Genomic DNA, 20690 nt, shown 5'->3' with positions numbered 1-20690 from the left:
CAAGAGATGTGGGTTCAATCCCTGGGCCAGGAAGATCCCCTGGAGAAGGGAATGACAACTTACTCCAGTATTCTTGCTTGTACAATCCCATGGACAGAGGAGCCTGGCAGGCTACAGTCCATAGGCTTACAGGGTCCCCGCAACTGAGTGATTGAGACCCATAGTAGACTTAGAAACTGTAGAGAAACAGAGATCTAATCTTTTATCACACACACTAGAATTCTGACTCTAATACCACTTCTGATTACCAGCTATGATTCTGACATCTGATTTTGATGTGTCAATTTTCCCCCCACACCACTAATAAATTTTCCAACACCAGCCGGGAGTCCAACAGTCAGATGCAATTCTGACCTCATCTAATTGCAGGTGGCATTAGATGCCACAAGACTGCCTTCTACCCATGTCAGATCTGGCTGTGGATCTAGTCGTCCCCTTTTACCCATGTCAGATCTGGCTGTGGACCCAGTCGTTTCCTGTCCTTCTGACCAACTGGCTATAGATTAGAAGTTTCATGGACCTTCTCCTTAGGTTTGATGTGTTTCCCAGAGTGCTCACAGAACTCAGAGCAGCAGTTTACTTACTTGATTACCAGTTTATGACAAAAGGATGTTACTCAAGAACAGCCAGATGGAAGAGGTGCAAAGGGTGAGGTATGGGAGAGGGGCTCTGAGCTTCTCTGTCCTCTGGAGCATGAGAGTCTTCCCATATGTCTTCCCATTTACAAACCAGAAAGCTCTCTGAACCTTATCATGGCATAGGTATGACTGATTAAACTATTGACCATAGGTGACTAAACACAATTCTTAGCTCTTCTTCCCTCTCTGGAGTTCAGGGGGTTGGGACTGAAAGTTCCAAGCTTCTAAACACTTTGTTGGTTCTCCTATCAAGCAGCTCTCAACCTTAGGTATTTTCCAAAAGTCACTTTATTAAAAAAACAAAAGACACCTTTATTTTTTTTTAATCACAAAAAATTCCAAGGATTTCAAACGCTCTGTGGAGGAAAAAGTGTTAAGTGCTATTCGCTCTGTTGCTTAGTCGCTTTGCAATCCCATGACCTGTAGCCTGAGACGCTCCTCTGTCTATGAGGATAAAGTTCAAATATATATTTCTTATTATAAGTCACGATATTGCACATAAAACACGTGTGCATAGGTATACACCCAGGTGTTCTCAGATGCTCATCTTATCTCATCCTCAAGGTCGCCCTGTGAGATCAGCATTTTGTTGACCTCCCTTAAATTAGCCAATCTGATCACATGGACCATAGCCTTGTCTAACTCAATGAAACTAAGCCATGCCCTGTGGGGCCACCCAAGATGGGCGGGTCATGGTGGAGAGGTCTGACAGAATATGGTCCCCGGAGAAGGGAATGGCAAACCACTTCAGTATTCTTGCCTTGAGAACACCATGAACAGTATGAAAAGGCAAAAAGATAGGACACTGAAAGAGGAACTCCCCGGGTCAGTAGGTGCCCAATATGCTACTGGTGATTAGTAGAGAAATAACTCCAGAAAGAATGAAGGATGAAGCCAAAGCAAAAACAATACCCAGTTGTGGATGTGACTGGTGAAGGAAGCAAGATCTGATGCTATAAAGAGCAATATTGCATAGGAACCTGGAATGTCAGGTCCATGAATCAAGGCAAACTGGAAGTGGTCAAACAAGAGATGGCAAGAGTGAATGTCAACATTCTGGGAATCAGCGAACTAAAATGGACTGGAATGGGTGAATTTAACTCAGACGACCATTATATCTACTACTGTGGACAGGGATCCTTTAGAAGAAATGGAGTAGCCATCACGGTCAACAAAAGAGTTCGAAATGCAGTACTTGGATGCAATCTCAAAAACGACAGAATGATCTCTGTTCATTTCCAAGGCAAACCATTCAATAGCACGGTAATCCAAGCCTATGGCCCAACAAGTAACACTGAAGAAGCTGAAGTTGAATGGTTCTATGAAGACCTACAAGACCTTTTAGAACTAACACCCCAAAAAGATGTCCTTTTCATTATAGGGGACTGGAATGCAAAGTAGGAAGTCAAGACACACCTGGAGTAACAGGCAAATTTGGCCTTGGAATACGGAATGAAGCAGGGCTATGGCTAATAGGGTTTTGACAAGAGAACGCACTGGTCATAGCAAATACCCTCTTCCAATAACACAAGAGAAGACTCTACACATGGACATCACCAGACGGTCAACACCAAAATTAGATTGATTATATTCTTTGCAGCCAAAGATGGAGAAGCTCTATACAGTCAACAAAAACAAGACCGGGAGCTGACTGTGGCTCAGATCATGAACTCCTTATTTCCAAATTCAGACTTAAATTGAAGAGAGTAGGGAAAACCACTAGACCATTCAGGTATAACCTAAATCAAATCCCTTATGATTATACAGTGGAAGTGAGAAATAGATTTAAGGGCCTAGATCTGATAGATAGAGTGCCTGATGAACTATGGACATTGTACAGGAGACAGGGATCAAGACCATCCCCATGGAAAAGAAATGCAAAAAAGCATAATGGCTGTCTGAGGAGGCCTTACAAATAGCTGTGAAAAGAAGAGAAGCAAAAAGCAAAGGAGAAAAGGAAAGATATAAGCATCTGAATGCAGAGTTCCAAAGAATGGCAAGGAGAGATAAGAAAGCCTTCCTCAGCAATCAATGCAAAGAAATAGAGGAAAACAACAGAATGGGAAAGACTAGAGATCTCTTCAAGAAAATTAGAGATACCAAGGGAAAATTTCATGCAAAGATGGGCTCGATAAAGGACAGAAATGGTATGGACTTAATAGAAGCAGAAGATATTAAGAAGAGGTGGCAAGAATACACAGAAGAACTGTACAAAAAAGGTCTTCACGACCCAGATAATCACGATGGTGTGATCACTGACCTAGAGCCAGACATCCTGGAATGTGAAGTCAAGTGGGCCTTAGAAAGCATCACTACGAACAAAGCTAGTGGAAGTTATGGAATTCCAGTTGAGTGATTTCAAATCCTGAAAGATGATGCTGTGAAAGTGCTGCACTCAATATGCCAGCAAATTTGGAAAACTCAGCAATGGCCACAGGACTGGAAAAGGTCCGTTTTCATTCCAATCCCAAAGAAAGGCAATGCCAAAGAATGCTCAAACTACCACACAATTGCACTCATCTCACACGCTAGTAAAGTAATGCTCAAAATTCTCCAAGCCAGGCTTCAGCAATACGTGAACCGTGAACTTCCAGATGTTCAAGCTGATTTTAGAAAAGGCAGAGGAAGCAGAGATCATGTTGCCAACATCTGCTGGATCATCGAAAAAGCAAGAGAGTTCCAGAAAAAACATCTATTTCTGCTTTATTGACTATGCCAAAGCCTTTGACTTTGTGGATCACAATAAACTGTGGAAAATTCTGCAAGAGATGGGAATACCAGACCACCTCACCTGCCTCTTGAGAATCCTGTATGCAGGTCAGGAAGCAACAGTTAGAACTGGACATGGAACAACAGACTGGTTCCAAATAGGAAAAGGAGCACGTCAAGGCTGTATATTGTCACCTTGCTTATTTAACTTCTCTGCAGAGAACATCATGAGAAACGCTGGGCTGGATGAAGCACAAGCTGGAATCAAGATTGCTGGGAGAAATATCAATAACCTCAGATACGCAAATGACACCACCCTTATGGCAGAAAGTGAAGAGGAACTAAAAAGCCTCTTGATGAAAGTGAAAGAGGAGAGTGAAAAAGTTGGCTTAAAGCTCAATATTCATAAAACTAAGATCATGGCATCTGGTCCCATCACTTCATGGCAAATAGATGGGGAAACAGTGGAAACAGTGTCAGACTTTATTTTTGGGGGTGCCAAAATCACTGCAGATGGTGATTGCAGCCATGAAATTAAAAGACGCTTACTCCTTGGAAGGAAAGTTATGACCAACCTAGATAGCATATTCAAAAGCAGAGACATTACTTTGCCAACAAAGGTCCGTCTCGTCAAGGCTATGGTTTTTCCAGTGGTCATGTATGGATGTGAGAGTTGGACTGTGAAGAAAACTGAGCGCCAAAGAATTGATGCTTTTGAACTGTGGTGTTGAAGAAGACCCTGCGAGTCCCTTGGACTGCAAGGAGGTCCAACCAGTCTATCCTAAAGGAGATCAGTCCTGGGTGTTCATTGGAAGGACTGATGCTAAAGCTGAAACTCCAATATTTTGGCCACCTGATGCAAAGAGTTGAGTCATTGGAAAAGATCCTGATGCTGGGAGGGATTAGAGGCAGGAGGAGAAGGGAATGACAGAAGATGAGATGGCTGGATGGCATCACCAACTCTATGGACATGAGTTTGAGTGAACTCCAGGAGTTTGTGATGGACAGGGAGGCCTGGTGTGGTGAGATTCATGGGGTCACAAAGAGTTGGACATGACTGAGCAACTGAACTGAATTGAACTGAACCTAAATTAGCTGGATCAGCTAGATCAACTAGATTAGCTGGATCAACTGAGAAGATCACTGACAAGGGAAATGAACTCTCCAAGGTCCCACAGCAAGCTAGTGGCAGTGCTGGGGCAAGAATTAATCTAATTCCTTAAACTGCCACGTTCATTTTTTCCTTTGTGTACCTGTAGACAGACAGGATAGGGAGGCTTCCCAGAGGAAAAGAATCAGACATAGCTTTCTTAACATGAGAGAAGCCAGTTTAGACCTAAGCCATTTTGTGATCTAAACCTGGCCACAATGCTTGTCTTTGCAGAATAGGTCTCCATAGAAAATGATTTTAAGGGAATAAGGAAATTAAAGATTTTTTTTTTAAAGAACCTCTGAGATCAAACCAGGAGATTGGCATTGACATACATGCACTGCTGTGTGTGCTGCTGTAAAGCACTGGAAGCTCAGTTCAGAGCACTGTGATGACCTAGGGGTCGGATGGGGATGGGGTGGAAGGAAGGTCCAAGAGGGAGGGGATATATGTATGCATATAGCTACTTCAATTTACTTCATTGTATAGTACAAACTAACACAACATTATAAAACGATTATATTCCAATTAAAAAAAATTTAAAAACGGATAGCTATATAGAGGCCAGAAATATGACTTGACTATATTGGAGACAGTATATCAGTTGTAAAGACTCCCAGTTCAATTCCGAAAGTAAAGATCAGTCTGAAGCACATTCTTGAGCTGTTTTATAGGATCCAAACACCTACTGAGGACTCACTCACTCAACCACCAGGCTGACTAGAATCTAAGAAGAGATGATGACCCTCCTGGTGCTAGTGGTAAAGAACCTACCTGCCAGTGCAGGAGACAAAAGAGACACGGGTTTGATCCCTAGTTTGGGACGATCCCCTGGAGAAGGAAATGGCAACCCACTCCAGTATTCTTGCCTGGAGAATTCCATGGACAGAGGAGCCTGGCGGGCTGCAGTCCAAGGGGTCGCAAAGAGTAGGACATGACTGAAGTGATTTAGCACTCCTAACTCCAGCCAACTAGAGCCTGGAGTCTGCCAACTTTGGCCCTAAGCCTATGCTGAATTCTTCTTTGCTCAAGGCCCTTCATGAATACCAATGTACCCTTAGTGTAAAACTTCCCCCATTTCGAAATATCCTCAGTGTTCTTATTTGTTGCAAGTAAAAAAATCCTTCCTTCCTTCTGCCCTTTAGGTTGATTATATCTTCTGGCTCAACACACAACAAGAGGCAAACCCAGTTTTAAGGTAACGTTAGGGATCAGAAGATTTAACAGAGGCATCCTAAGAGAGACTATTGGTGCACCAGTCCCAGTATAAGCTGATGGATGGAATTCTATTGCAAGAACAACAATCATCCACGTAAAGATTTCTCCCAAATGGTACGTGTCAGGTAGGCTGGAATTGCCAGCTTGATGTAGTAGTAAATGTGGGGAAGGGGAGGAGTTATCTAGCCCTCTGTCTATTAAATCTGTTTATTTTTTGTTGTTCTTGCACTAGAATTCCATCCATCAGCTTAAATAGGGCTATTTAATAGCCCTATTAAATCTCTGTCTTTTAGTAGGATTGTGTCCCTGGGCTCTGACCTTCATAAGTGTTTCTCAGCTGTTTTCTTTCCTCCTTTAGTTGAGACAGGCAGGTTAAAGGGGATTAGAGATGGGGTTTTACTGTCCCCCAGAAAGGTTCAGTTCAGTTCAGTTTAGTCGCTCAGTCGTGTCCGACTCTTTGCGACCCCATGGACTGTAACCTACCATGCTTCTCCGTCCATGAAATTTTCCAGCCAAGAGTACTGGGGTGGGTTGCCATTTCCTTTTCTAGAGGATCTTCCTGACCCAGAGATCAAACCCGGGCTTCCCTCAATTGTAAGCAGACTCTTTACTGTCTGAGCCACCAGGGAAGTCCTTCCATTGAAGACAGGTTTGGTTAAAAGAACAGAATGCTCTGGATGTATTTCAAAGTAGGTACATTTTTCCTCCTCCTATAAGAAGCAGCACAGGATGTTTTACTTCCTCATTATTCCCTCAGAGAACCTGGTTGGGCTTCTGGAGTAAAAGTTATAAAAATGTGAGGACCCTCCTAATACTGAAACCTCCTCCAAACCCTCCCCCCCCGACCCCGTGTTTATCTTGCAAGCCTGTCCAGTAATTTAGCAAACACAGCTGGAGTGATGGTACCAGGAATAGCTGCCTCAGTGGACTTCTACCCCAGGTAAGCCTGTCTCTCTAACTTTGGGGGTAATGATGTGTGCTGACTTCAGTTCTCTGGAGTATCTAAAAAAGTTGCTGCTTTTCAGTTGTTCAGCTGTGGGTTTTTTTTTTTTTTGGTTGAGAAAATGAGAGAGAGGACTTTGAAGTTCTAGTTATATCAGACTGGAAACACAATGGGAGATTCTTATTTAAATTTTAATTTGAATAAGATCAAAGAAGTATATTTTTTAAATCTCTAGGTGACTCATTCCAGTTTTAACTTTTCTTTCAGAGCTTCCTTTATAAATTCTTATGGAATGATTACAATCTCCTTGTGAGAAAAAAAAATGGATAAATGGAAACCTCTATTAAATAGAGTTGGGAGACCAGAAGGGGAAGTTCTTATGTTCCATGACAACAGCAGAGCCATACAGGAAGAAGACCACTCTCTCCTTTCCTGGCAAGGACTGTTTGTGGCAAGAACTCAACCAAGGAAAAACTAGGGACTCTTTGTTAACTCTAGTCCTCTCAATTTCTTTTTTATCTCTATAAAAGCGTTCTCTTTCTCTTGCCCTGCTCACCATGGTGGTAGATCCCGAATTGCAATTCTCTGCAAACCTGTCTTTGCTGGAGAAATATCCCATAGTCTGTTTTGGGTCAACACTCTTGTGAAGTACTAAAGTACATGTGTTTCTGACCACCTGAGAAGGGAAAACCCAAAGGAGATCGGCAAGCAGAGGGAGCTGGTATTTGCTACAGACTTAAGAGGACCTGGTCAACACAACCTCTTGGCTGCTTTGGCAGTCACAGAATAAAGTTACGATAGTCCTGAGTTTAAAAAAATAATAATATATACTCTTCTTCAACCTGAACAAATAAAAACACGATCCAAAGTGAAATCTAAAACTAAAACAATCATAAGCACTAATCTGTAAACATTAAAAAAAAAAAGTTTTCCTTAATTTACAACTAAAATTTGCCTTCTAACTCCATATCAAAATTTCTAAGCTTTTTTTCTATTTTATATTATTTCCCCCCTCTTCTCTCTCCCTCTATCACCTTCTTATTCTCACTCTCATTCTTTATACTCATCCTCTATGACTTGTGTGGTTTGCAGTCTCTAGGATGGTCCACAGTAATCTGTGCCTCATATATGCCCTTGGGTAAGTAAGCCCCTCCCAACAAGTGTACTGACTGGGTGTTTTTTTTTTTTTTTTTACATTTCTTTTTAATTAGAGGATAATTGCTTTGCAATATTGTGATGGTTTTTGCCATATATCAACATGAATTGACCATAGGTATACATGTGTTCCCTCCCTCTTGAATCCCCTTCCCATATCTTACCCCATCCTACCCCACTAGCTTGTCACAGAGCACCAGCTTTGGGTTCCCTGCATCGTACTTCTAATGAATATAATAAAACAAAATTGATGCGCTGTCACTTTCTAGATGACATTACTAAAGACTGCGGCTTCTATCTTGGATGGTGGTTCTCTTGTTATCTGGGTTTGAGGGAAGCTGGATGCCAGCATGTGAGTTTCCTTTTAGTGCGACCAGGGGCCTTCACAGCAAGGAACATGTTGGGCCACAGCCAATGTGGACCTGAGGCCTGCCTGGAGCCATGTGAGCCTAGAACCTAGAACTGACTCTTTTCCCAGTCAAGCTTTGGTAATTGTGGGACGGAGGCACCCAGCCAAGCTGCCCTAGGTTTCCTGACCCACAGAAAATGTGAGATCATACAAGCTTGCTCTTAGAAGCCATTATTTTTTGGGGGTGATTTGTCATATAGACAATGAATATTCCTCTTTGTCCTGAGTCTTCACCATTCTGAGGAAACGAAAGTGAACAAAATATGAAATTCAAATATTCACAAGGTGATAGTAATAATAATTCACAATTGAAAAGCTGTTTATTCTTCAAATTATTTACATAAACTACTAGGTTTGATGTTCTAAGATGTATGAACTCCAGAAATTCGTATGTTTAAGTTCTAACCCTCTGCACCTCAGCATGTGAGTTTATTTGGAAATATGATCATTTCAGATGTAATCAGTTAAGATGATGTCATACTGGAGTAGGACGGGCACTAAAGCCATTGACTGGTGGCCTTGTAAAAAAAGTAAAAGTCTGGGGTACTCAGACGTGCCCACAGAGAGAATATTGGGTGAAGACAAACAGGAAGGAGACAGCTAAATACAACGAAAGAGGCAGAACAAATCTGTCCCTCACAGCCCTCAGGAGGAGCCAGTTTGCTAATCCCGTCCTCTGAAACATCTATCCCCCAAAACCGCAAGACAATACATTTCTATTGTTTGAACCACCTAGTGTATGGCACTTTGTTAGGATAACCCCAGCAGATGGAAAGTACATGCATTTTTTTATTTGATCCTCACAGAGCCCTGTAAGAAGAGAAGGTCACTTGTTATGTAAGATCTGTTTACATCTTTGTCTGGCGGTGTAAAAATCACAAGGCTTTCTTGAAGCTAGCTTTTGTCACATATTTTTAAAGTACTAAGTTCTGGGAGCCACGTGATTCACTGTGTTCTCTCTCTCTATAAATAACAGCGCTTACTCTGCTTTTCAGCAGTTGCTGGACTTCAGCATGATTATGTCTCAGTTGCTCAACTATGTGGCCGTTTTGTTTTTCTGTGTCTCCAGAGCCAGCTCCCTGGATACCTTTATTGCAGCTGTTTATGAGCATGCAGTCATATTGCCTAATGCCACCCTCGTGCCAGTGTCTCCTGAAGAGGCCTTGGCAGTAATGAACCGGAATTTGGATCTTCTGGAGGGAGCAGTGACGTCAGCATCGAAGGAGGTACCATTTCTCAAGTGTGCTTCTGGCTCCTATGTAGAGAAAGGGTGGCATCCTAGTAGAAAGAACCACTGTCAGGGTCAATTACACCTTTGAATGACCTATGTCTCAGGGTAGTCAAGACCTTGTTTTGCAATCAAAGTCCTCCCTGCTCCTAGTTTTTAGGGCAAAGACATTATTACATACTTCCCTAACAGTGAGAGCAACATTTGGAAAACACAACTTGGTTATTATTAAGTGACAACAAATCTTAGAGGAACTTGCTATGAATTCAACTATTTTGTTGATTTTGTTGCTCTGTTCTGTTACAGGTGGAGGGTTGGAGGATAAATGGGTCAGGAATCAATAGCTGTTCTTAGAGTACTGGCATACTTTTGTGCTATTAAGAGTTTGTAGGTTAGTTTGTAACACCAAAACAAACTTAAGTTGCAAATTACTTACCAGTGTATATTATATACTTCATACTAATTACAAAAGTACATATGTTAGTGCTTAGTAAGTTCTTGAATTGAATGAAGGGTTAAGTTTGCATGTGTGGCTTGAATGAATGTGGTTGAAATAAATTATGCATAGAGCAGGTAAAGATAAGGGATATATAAAGTCTGGTGAGAGTCATGAATGTATACATATACATGTATTTATCAACCTACATTCTTGTACCTACAAAGATTTAAAAGGTTATTAAGAATTCTGAGGTTTTTTTCACCTTTAGTTCAACTGTTTCCTTAAAGGTCACACACACAGCAGCTTCCAGGGTGATTCTTCCACCAGAGTTGCCCAGGTGAGCTCAGGTTGTACCTCTAGGCCTGGAACCATTCAGATAACCATATCAGAGCTCCTTTCTGAGAAATGGGGATTGCATTTGTAGGGTATGAGGTGGGGGAGGCTGGAGCAGAAGAGTGAGTGATCAGTATCCTTACATACTCAGGCAAGATAACTGGCCAAAGGTCAGGCAGGGGCTTTATTCAGGGAAGAGATAGGTTTATAGTTAACAACTGCAGCAGGTGGCAAGCCTGTGAGTAGCCTGGAAAAATATTAACAGCTATGAAATGATGAAAAAGTGACATAGAAATGATAACTGTGGGATTAGGAAATGAAAGTGGTTGGGCAAAGAAAATAAATTATAAATATATTAAAAAACAGAAGAATAAGATGAAAAAAAAAAGCAAATTTTCTCAGCCACTCAGGTCCTCTTGCAGGCCTCCTCTTTTATTGTTTGCTTATTTGAATAATATATTGATTCTGCTTCATTTGTAACAGGGTGCACATATCATTGTGACCCCAGAAGATGGCATTTATGGTTTTAACTTCACCAGGGAATCTATCTACCCATACTTGGAGGATATCCCAGACCCTCAAGTGAACTGGATCCCTTGTAATAATCCTGACAGGTAAGGAAATGTATTATGGAGAATTTAACCATGAACATGAACTTAATCTGAGAAAACTTTGTAGATCATTGTATAAGCTTCACTATCATCTGTAAGTTTCAGGATAGTTTTATAATTTTTCATCTCCTACAAATATGTGTATTAAGAAAGTGAATATGAAGTTAGTGCTATAAGATGACATCAGAATCTAATTCCAATGTGAATTTCCACTGAGGGAATGAATCTGGAGAGATGATAGTATAACCTACTTAAGGTCACAGGGTGTTTGGCTAGAGGAAGAACCATATCCAAACTCTACTCTTCTGACTCCTTACCAGTGAGCAGAAAATTGCTTTCCTGTGTAGGTCTGTACTTTTAAAACAGTGTGAGAAAATAGTGAAACAGAGTCACATGTCAGCTTAATATTAAAATTTTCCCTTTCTCATCAATAAGATAGTTGGATAACATGAATGTATATGAAATTCTTAAAGCTTAAGATGAGGACCTAGGAGGTGGATAGAGCAGAATTGTGTCGGTGGTTATTTTATTTTTTAAATTTATATGGCTGTTCTGGAGCTTAGTTGCTACATGCAGGATCAAGTTCCCTAACCAGGGATTGAACCTGGGCCCCTTGCATTGGGAACCTGGAGTCTTAACCACTGGACCACCAGGGAAGTCCCATATAAGTGGTTTAAATCAAATCTAGAATAAGAAATATGAAGTCTGATAAAAGTACGCTATTACTTATAATATAAAGGAAAACATATGAACTATACATTTAAGAGAATCATGTCAGTTGACTCACATTTCCAAATGCACTATTGCTAAAATTGTAGGAATTCCTTTTTTGGAAAAGCTCTCAAAACCACACAAACTAACAACTATGTCTGCATATAGGGACACCTTGATTTTTGACAAAGTTCAATATTATTTACCTTAATATTAACAAACTATTTTAATTGCATTGCATCGCATCATAATTATTTCTTAGTTAACCATGTCCCATGCTCAAGGTTCAGTTCTAAATGACAAGCCTTCTGTTCTCACTTCCATTAGGAATTGCCTTTCTTTCTTTCTGAATGACTTTTCCCTAGAACCAAATTTCCTAGGGCCTTCTGAGAATTCCCACCAGGATGTTGCATTTGTTCCATTTCAAGAAGTTTGGTAGTCTTTCTTTTTTCCCATCAACCAATGACATCTCTGTTCTTGCTTTTATTTAACACAGTTTTTGAATACCTATTATGTCCAAGCACAGTTCTGGACAGTGGAGTGAACAAAAAGAATTAAAAATCTTTGTCCTTTGGAGCTTATATTCAAGTGTGGAAACAGCCAATTGAAATAAAAAAAAAAAGATATTTGTTTAGTTATCTATCACCTGTCAACCTATCTACAATATGGGGTAGAAATAAATATTATAGGAAAAAATAAAACAGGAAAGATGAATATGGTGGAAAGAATGAGGTTTAAATTTTTATGTCACCAGAGGGCTTCTTGGTGGTATCTAAGCAAAACTTAAAGGAAGTGAGGGAGGAAATCATATGGGTTTCTGAGAAAAGAACCTTCCAGGCCAAGGGAATTCTAAATACCAAGGTTCCATGGTCAGAGTGCATATCTAGCATATTAGAAACAGCAATAAAGTTAGTGTGGTTGAAATGATGTGAAGAAGTAGGAGAAAAGTAGGAGATGGAGGCAGAAAGGCAGACAGATTGGAGGGCCCTGATAGTATAAGGGTTCATGGGCCTTGACCTTGGTACTTAGGTGAGAAAGTAGCCATTGGTGAGTTTTGAGCAGAGAAGTGACATGCTCTGACTTCAGTTTTATAAGGATCATTCCTGTGTCCTCGTGGAGACAAGCCTTCAGAAAGATCAGTAAAAATGCAGGAGATAATTTAAAAGCTATGAAGGTAAGCTAGGCAAAGAAATGCTGCTGTTTGGATGAAGATGGTAGAAGTTTGAAGAGGGTTTTGAAGGGCACCAGCCCTGCTTTACCCTGTATCTCCCACCCTGTGCGTGGACAGCTCTGCATAGAATGTCTCTTCCCCAGACGCCCACATATCTAGCATGGTGTTCCCTGTAGTGGTGCATGCCTCTGCGTGCATCTTAAGTCACTTCAGTCGTGTTCAGCTCTGTGCGACCCTATGGACTATAGTCTGCCAACTCCTCTGTCCTTGAGGTTCTCCAGGCAAGAATACTGGAGTGGGTTACCATGCCCTCCTCCAGGGGATCTTCCCAACCCAGGGATCAAACCCATGTCTTCTCCGGCTCCCACACTGCAGGCAGAATCTTTGGCACTAAGCCACCAGGGAAGCCTTTGTGTAGTTGTAGGACCCAACAAATATTTGCTGAATATTTCATGTGCACTTTTTAAAAGTTAGTAAAAGTTGTCTTCCATAACTGACAGTTTTTATTATATTTTCAGATTGAATGCTTTGTCTTAGGAAATACACTTTAAATACCTTTTAAATACCTTTTAAACAGAAAAGAAAATACCTTTTCTGTTCCCAGTAGACCGAAGACAGAGCTCTGCATTTATTCGATTCAGTTCAGTCACTCAGTCGTATCCGACTCTTTGTGATTCCATGAACCGCAGCACGCCAGGCCTCCCTGTCCATCACCAATGCTCGGAGTCCACCCAAACCCATGTCCATTGAGTCAGTGATGCCATCCAACCATCTCGCACTCTGTCGTCCCCTTTTCCTCCTCCCCTCAATCTTTCCCAGCATCAGGGTCTTTTCAAATCAGTCAGATCTTCTCATCAGGTGGCCAAAGTATTGGAGTTGCAGCTTCAACATCAGTCCTTCCAATGAACACCCAGGACTGATCTCCTTTAGGATGGACTGGTTGGACCTCCTTGTAGTCCAAGGGACTCGCAAGAGTCTTCTCCATCACCACAGTTCAAAAGCATCAATTCTTCGGTGCTCAGCTTTCTTTATAGTCCAACTCTCACATTCATATGTGACCATTGGAAAAACCATAGCCTTAACTAGATGGACCTTTGTTGACAAAGTAATGTCTATGCTTTTTAATATGCCATCTAGGTTCGTCATAACTTTCCTTCAAAGGAGTAAGTGTCTTTTAATTTCATGGCTGCAATCACCATATGCAGTGATTTTGGAGCCCAGAAAAATAAAGTCAGCCACTGTTCCCACTGTTTCCCCATCTATTTGCCATGAAGTGATGGGACCAGATGCTATGATGTTAAATTTCTGCAAGTTGAGCTTTAAGCCAGCTTTTTCACTTTCCTCTTTCACTTTCATCAAGAGGCACTTTATGCCATAAGGGTGGTGTCATCTGCATATCTGAGGTGATTGATATTTCTCCCGGCAATCTTGATTCCAGCTTGTGCTTCCTCTATCCCAGCGTTTCTCATGATGTACCCCTTCATAGAAGTTAAATAAGCAGGGTGACAAGATACAGCCTTGACGTACTCCTTTTCCTATTTGGAACCAGTCTGTTGTTCCATGTCTAGTTCTAACTGTTGCTTCCTGACCTGCATATAGGTTTCTCAAGAGGCAGGTCAGGTGGTCTGGTATTCCCATCTCTTGCAGAATTTTCCACAGTTTGTTGTGATCCACAAAGTCAAAGGCTTTGGCATAGTCAATAAAGCAGAAATAGATGTTTTTCTGGAACTCTCTTGCTTTTTCCATGATCCAGTGGATATTGGCAATTTGATCTCTGGTTCCTCTGCCTTTTCTAAAACCAGCTTGAACATCTGGAAGTTCACGGTTCATGCATTGCTGAAGCCTGGCTTGGAGAATTTTGAGCATTACTTTACTAGCGTGTGAGATGAGTGCAATTGTGTGGTAGTTTGAGCATTCTTTGGCATTGCCTTTCTTTGGGATTAGAATGAAAACTGACCTTTTCCAGTCCTGTGGCCACTGCTGAGTTTTCCAAATATGCTGGCATATTGAGTGCAGCACTTTCACAGCATCATCTTTCAGGATTTGAAATAGCTCCACTGGAATTCCATCACCTCCACTAGCTTTGTTCATAGTGATGCTTTCTAAGGCCCACTTGACTTCATATTCCAGGATGTCTGGCTCTAGGTGAGTGATCACACCATCGTCATTGTCTGGATCATGAAGATCTTTTTTGTACAGTTCTTCTGTGCATTCCTGCGACCTCTTCTTAATATCTTCTGCTTCTGTTAGGTCCCTACTATTTCTGTCCTTTATTTAGCCCATCTTCACATGAAATGTTCCCTTGGTATCTCTAATTTTCTTGAAGAGATCTCTAGTCTTTCCCATTCTGTTGTTTTCCTCTATTTCTTAGCACTGATCGCTGAGGAAGGCTTTCTTATCTCTCCTTGCTATTCTTTGGAACTCTACATTCAAATGTGTATATAAAGGGCTTGGAAAATATTATGGATTAAGTGAGAAGCAGATTCAGACTAACATAAGCAAAATGCATTTTTAAACTCCAAATCAAAACTTGTGGTCTAACAAAGAATTTTGGAGCCTTTCTGGGCATAACAAAGAGTCTGAACAATTAGTTTAGATGGAAATAGATTAGAATATATGCTACCCTTTCAAAATTAATATAGACAAGAGGAAAATATGCAATCACAGCTGTTTTATAAATCCAGAACAGTAGGCTTCTATTTCATGTGCCTATTCTACCACTTAGAGTATTTGAAAAGATTTGAGATAAATATGTTTCAAATGGTTTAATGTCTCATATTTATATCTGTGCATTTCAGATATTAATTTAAGCAAGTGAAGGTAAATATTATTAAATGGTCATTTTATATAGATGCATTAAAATAATAATTTTTAAAAGATGTTTTCTATCCTTGTTGGTTTTTTCAAGGATATGTTTTGTGGGTCATTGCTACGGTTTTGATTATATTGCCAGCAGATGGCACCAAATTTTCATTCTTCCAACAGTTATCACAGCTTTGTCACATATTCTTTAGTACCTTCTATTAGCCATTTATTATTTTAGTGTTAATGCCAATAAGGAATAAATATGGCTATATGTTATATATTCTGAGGTCTTACTGTTCAAAATTGTGTTTTAATTGCTTTACTGGGACAACTACTGGTAACATGATAAGGAATAAAGAAATCAAGCATTAACAAATATTTCAGTATTTCTGTTTTTCCATAGAGGCTGTTACTGCTCTAGTCCAACCCTTATTGCTTCTAAACTGAACTATGATAACAGCTTCCTAGTGATTCCCCACATTTATACTCTGATATTCTAGTACATTCTATGTTCTGATGCCCTATTAATCTTGAAGAAAATTCATATCATTTGACTTCTGTTCTCAAAACATTTGGAAAAGATTTCTTAACCTCTTATGCAGAGCTCTTCTCCTATGACCCAAAATGCATCTCTAAAATTCCCTTTTTTTCCCCTGAAGATGCTATTGCATCTTGAACAAGTTTCCTGAACAAGATTTCCCTTTTCTACTGCCAAGGCTTTTTTTCCTCCACTTAAAAAAAGTGAGGTAAAATACACATTACATAAAATTTACCATCTTAGCCATCCTTAAATGTAGTCAGTGGTATTAAGTACAAACACGTTGTTGTGCAGCCATCACGTCCTCTTTCTCCAGAACTCTTTTCATCAAGCAAAACTCAAACTCTATACCCATTAAACAGGCACACCTCTTGTGCAGCACATACGCTAAAACTGGAACAAGACAGAGAAGATTAGCATTGCCCCCTGTCCATGGATGGCATGAAAATCCCTGAAGCATTCCATATTTTTGGAAATGAAAGGGGGGACTTTATAACCAATACCACAGAAATACAAGGGATCATAAGAACAATTATATGCAACAAATTGTACAACTTGGAAGAAACGGATGAAGTCCTAGAATTAGGTAGAAAGATAGGATTCTCGGTGCCTTCTTCCTATAATCATCTTACTTCCAAGACATTGTTCTATCATTCAGAATACTTTTTAATGCCATTTTTCTTTCAGGCATGGGTTCAGCAAACAGGAGATATGGGTCTTTGTCCCAGAATATCTATAAGATGTGATATACATTATGAAGTGAAAGTCATTCAGTTGTGTCCAACTCTGCGGCACTATGGACTGTAGTCTGACAGGCTTCTCTGTCCATTGAATTCTCCTGGCAAGAACACTGGAGTGGGTAGCCATTCACTTCTTCAGGGGATCTTCCCAACCCAGCTCCCCTGCATTGCAGGTGCATTCTTTACCAGCTGCGTGACCAGGGAAGCCTAAGATGAGCATATACATAAATATATTAATTACAGATATGATAAATGCTATGAAAAAAATGCATAGCCCAGAGTCTCATCATAGAATAGTTTTCTACAACCAAATTGCCACAAACATGTACTTCCTCTGAAGTTTCTGTGTTAATCTTTCCCTTCTATCTATGTTATTTAGAATTTATTTTTGTGTTTACATATATATTTAAGAAACTATCATTCTGAATTTTATTAAAAGCTAAGCTTTATGTTTTTTTTCCTCTTCCAATGAATATATAACAGATTTGGTCACACCCCAGTGCAACAAAGACTCAGCTGTCTGGCCAAGGATAACTCCATCTACATTGTGGCAAATATCGGGGACAAGAAGTCATGCAACGCCAGCGACCCTCAGTGTCCCCCTGACGGTCGTTACCAATACAATACTGATGTGGTGTTTGATTCTAAGGGAAAACTGGTGGCACGCTACCATAAGGTAGAATTTATTTGCAAATAATTCAATTACTGAATGCTTAACAAAATAAAGTGAACAAGAAGGGAAACAATCATTATTGCTGATAATAAGCTCATTTTAAAAACAGTATAAACAAAGCACAGAAAGTAATGATTATTTGTGATAAGATCCTAGAAAAAGGATATTTCCTGTACATTTAGGAACACAGGAGTGTGTCATTAGAAGTGTGTGGGAGTCAATAGGAGTGACCTGACTTGAAATAAAATGTTGCCTTTTGGACTTGTCCTTTTTTTTTTTTTTAATGATGGATGGTCATTTTCCTTTAAAAAAAAAAAAAAAACATTTATTCATTCATTTTTGACTGCACTGGGTCTTTGTTGCTGCATGTGGGTTTTTTTCTAGTTATGGTGAGTGGAGGTTACTCCTTGTTGCAGTGTGCAGGCTTCTCACTGCAGTGGCTTCTGTTGCAGAGCACGGGCTTTAGAGCACTGGCTCCGTGGCTGTGGTGCATGGACTTGATTGCCCTGTGGCATGTGGAATCTTCCTGGACCAGGGACTGAACCAACAGAGAAGCCCTACATTTTGTACTTTTCATGACATGACCTGGCAAAGGGTAAAGCTAGAATGAAAAACTTACCAGTCTTGTTTTCAAAGAGAAAAGGAGCAAAGTTCTTTGTCTGCAGAAAATTGTTAAGTGCACTTGGCAAATAGAAGCTATCTATCATTTCTCTTTTATGTCTTATATAATAATATTCAAGAAGGTGTTAATAGATAAGGATTTCCTTATACATATCTATCAAATGTGGAATCTGAGCCAAAGTTTCCTATCAGCATAGTCATCTCTAATTCTCTAACGTTCTTTCCCTGTGGAGACAGTGGTCATAGATGAGGTAGGCACAGTTTAATAAATGTGAGCTTGAACTTTTTTAGATGCCATGACATCTGGGCCAACTTCTTTAAAGAGATTTCCCCCCATCATCTTCTGTTTATCGCAGCAAAATCTTTTCTTGAATGAAGATCAATTCAATGCACCCAAGGAACCCGAGGTCGTGACTTTCAACACCACCTTTGGAAAGTTTGGCATTTTCACATGCTTTGATATTCTCTTCCACGATCCTGCTGTGACTCTGGTGAGAGATTCCCGTGTGGACACCATACTCTTCCCAACAGCTTGGATGAATGTTTTGCCACATTTGTCAGCTATTGAATTCCACTCAGCTTGGGCTATGGGCATGAGAGTCAACTTCCTAGCATCCAATCTACATTACCCCTTGAAGAAAATGACAGGTAATGTGTAGTCTTTAAGATTTTGATGTAATCAAAAAGGAAAAAAATATGTTTTCTAGCTAACACGTACTCCTTACCAAAATTCCTCCAACTGTTAATGTTTGCATATATAGCTGGTGACATGCTGTACAATCAATCTCAACCCAAATTGTTTCATAAACTGGTTTAGTTTTATTTAACTTGAATATACACTCTTTTTCTTTTTTTCAAAATTCACCACTTCTTACATGAAATTTTCTTCTTGGATTCTTTGTGTCATACTTTACTGGATTTCACCTCATCTGTCTGACTTTATCAGTATATTTTACTGAAATTAATGAAAGATACAGCTTAGAAGAAGTAAAATGTTCATATGAGTTTAGAATATAACACCCATGCAACTCCTTTTTGTTTTACTGTTTTAAATGTCATTTCCAGGCAGTGGAATCTATGCACCTGATTCTCCACGAGCATTTCATTATGATATGAAGACAGAGGAAGGAAAACTCCTCCTCGCACAACTGGACTCCCACCCACACCCCACACCGGTGGTGAACTGGACTTCCTATGCCAGTGGTGTAGAAGCCCACTCAGTGGGAAACCAGGAATTTACAGGCATCATCTTTTTTGATGAATTCACCTTCTTGGAGCTCAAAGAAATTGGAGGAAATTACACAGTTTGTCAGAGAGATCTCTGCTGTCATCTAAGTTACAAGATGTCTGAGAAAAGATCAGATGAAGTTTATGCCCTGGGGGCATTTGATGGACTACATACTGTTGAAGGGAGCTATTATTTACAGGTAATGATTGCTTTGGTGGCAGAGGAATTACTGGATAAAACACAGGACACCCAGTTAAATGTGAATTTCAAAAACAATGGATTACTTTTATTATGAGTATGTCCTGCTTTGGTATTTATGTGTATACTAAAAAAAAATGGCTATTTACTTGAAATTTCCTTTTAGTTGGGTATCCTAAATTTTTATTTGCTAAAACTTTTGATCTTAAATGTCAGTCCAATGCTTGCTCATTTTGGCAAACATTTCTTGAATGCCAAACACATACCAGATATATATTCAGCACTAATGAGATGAAGATGAGTAAGTATGGACCCTCCTCTTGAGGAATTTAGTAGCCGAGAAAGACAGATGACCATAGTTTCAGTATAGGTTGGCATGTGATTGAACAAAGAAGTCACATTTTGCTGTAATAATACTAAAGAGCTACATTTAGTCTAATTTGGAGATCCAGGAAAGTTTCTGAAGACATGATGCTTGAGTTTGTGCTATTTTATCCAGGTGAAAAAAAGTGGGAGGGAATTCAAGATAAGGTGAAGAGCCTGAGCAAGGGGGTGGATGTGTCAAAGAGCAGGGTGTACAGAAATGAGCAAGCAGTTGAGTCACTAAAGTGTTAGCATAAGAAGCAAGGATGGATGGAAGATGAGCATAGAGCCAGGATCACACCCTGCAGGACCTTACCTGTCATTCCTAAGATGTGGACTTTGTTCTATCAGTGATGGTTTCTGCCAGAAGGTGTTCAGCAAGGGAATGATGCTGTCACAACTGTTTATGAGTACATCGTTTTGGTTGCACCGTGGATCATGAAACGTAGGGCAAAATGACTAGTGGTATTATTAAAATAGTCCTACTAGGGCTTCAACCAAGATTATGTTCATATGAATAAAATCAAGATACGGAGTCAAGAAATATTTAGAAAACCAATCTTAGTAGCTGATTTGAGATGGAACAGGAAAACAGAATGAAGGGTCTAGAATGTACCAGCTTTTTGGCAAGATGGATAAATGGGATGCTTTGACGGATCAGGATTCGAGAGGAGGAGCAGATTGGATAGTAGTGGGAGAGATGGTAAATTCAGCTTTGGATGTGTGGGCTTTTCATTACTTTGGGGACATTCAGTTGTATCCAATAGGCTATTGAATGTAATATGACACTTAAGGGAGATATTAGATTT

At 40.1% G+C, this 20690-nt stretch overlaps 1 protein-coding gene and 1 pseudogene across 6 annotated transcripts in view; both read left to right on the top strand.

The window, feature by feature from the left end:
* Window positions 1-20690, top strand: part of VNN1 (vanin 1) — a 43492-nt gene that overhangs the window by 15668 nt on the left and 7134 nt on the right. For 3 of the 6 annotated variants that reach the window (XM_019967452.2, XM_070796170.1, XM_070796171.1), the window contains 6 exons: window positions 5643-5695; window positions 9292-9448; window positions 10706-10836; window positions 17282-17474; window positions 18449-18740; window positions 19158-19519. In XM_019967452.2, the coding sequence (XP_019823011.2) occupies window positions 5643-5695; window positions 9292-9448; window positions 10706-10836; window positions 17282-17474; window positions 18449-18740; window positions 19158-19519 (1188 nt within the window). Of the gene's footprint in view, window positions 1-5642; window positions 5696-6599; window positions 6656-9175; window positions 9449-10705; window positions 10837-17281; window positions 17475-18448; window positions 18741-19157; window positions 19520-20690 lie in introns of those variants that run through there. The other 3 variants (XM_070796173.1, XM_070796172.1, XM_019967451.2) reach the window with 3 other exon arrangements.
* Window positions 16432-16529, top strand: LOC139185057 (U6 spliceosomal RNA; annotated as a pseudogene).

Source organism: Bos indicus, chromosome 9, assembly GCF_029378745.1.
Source record: "Bos indicus isolate NIAB-ARS_2022 breed Sahiwal x Tharparkar chromosome 9, NIAB-ARS_B.indTharparkar_mat_pri_1.0, whole genome shotgun sequence".
Lineage (NCBI taxonomy): Eukaryota > Metazoa > Chordata > Mammalia > Artiodactyla > Bovidae > Bos > Bos indicus.
This window is presented reverse-complemented; position numbering and strand designations above follow the sequence as displayed.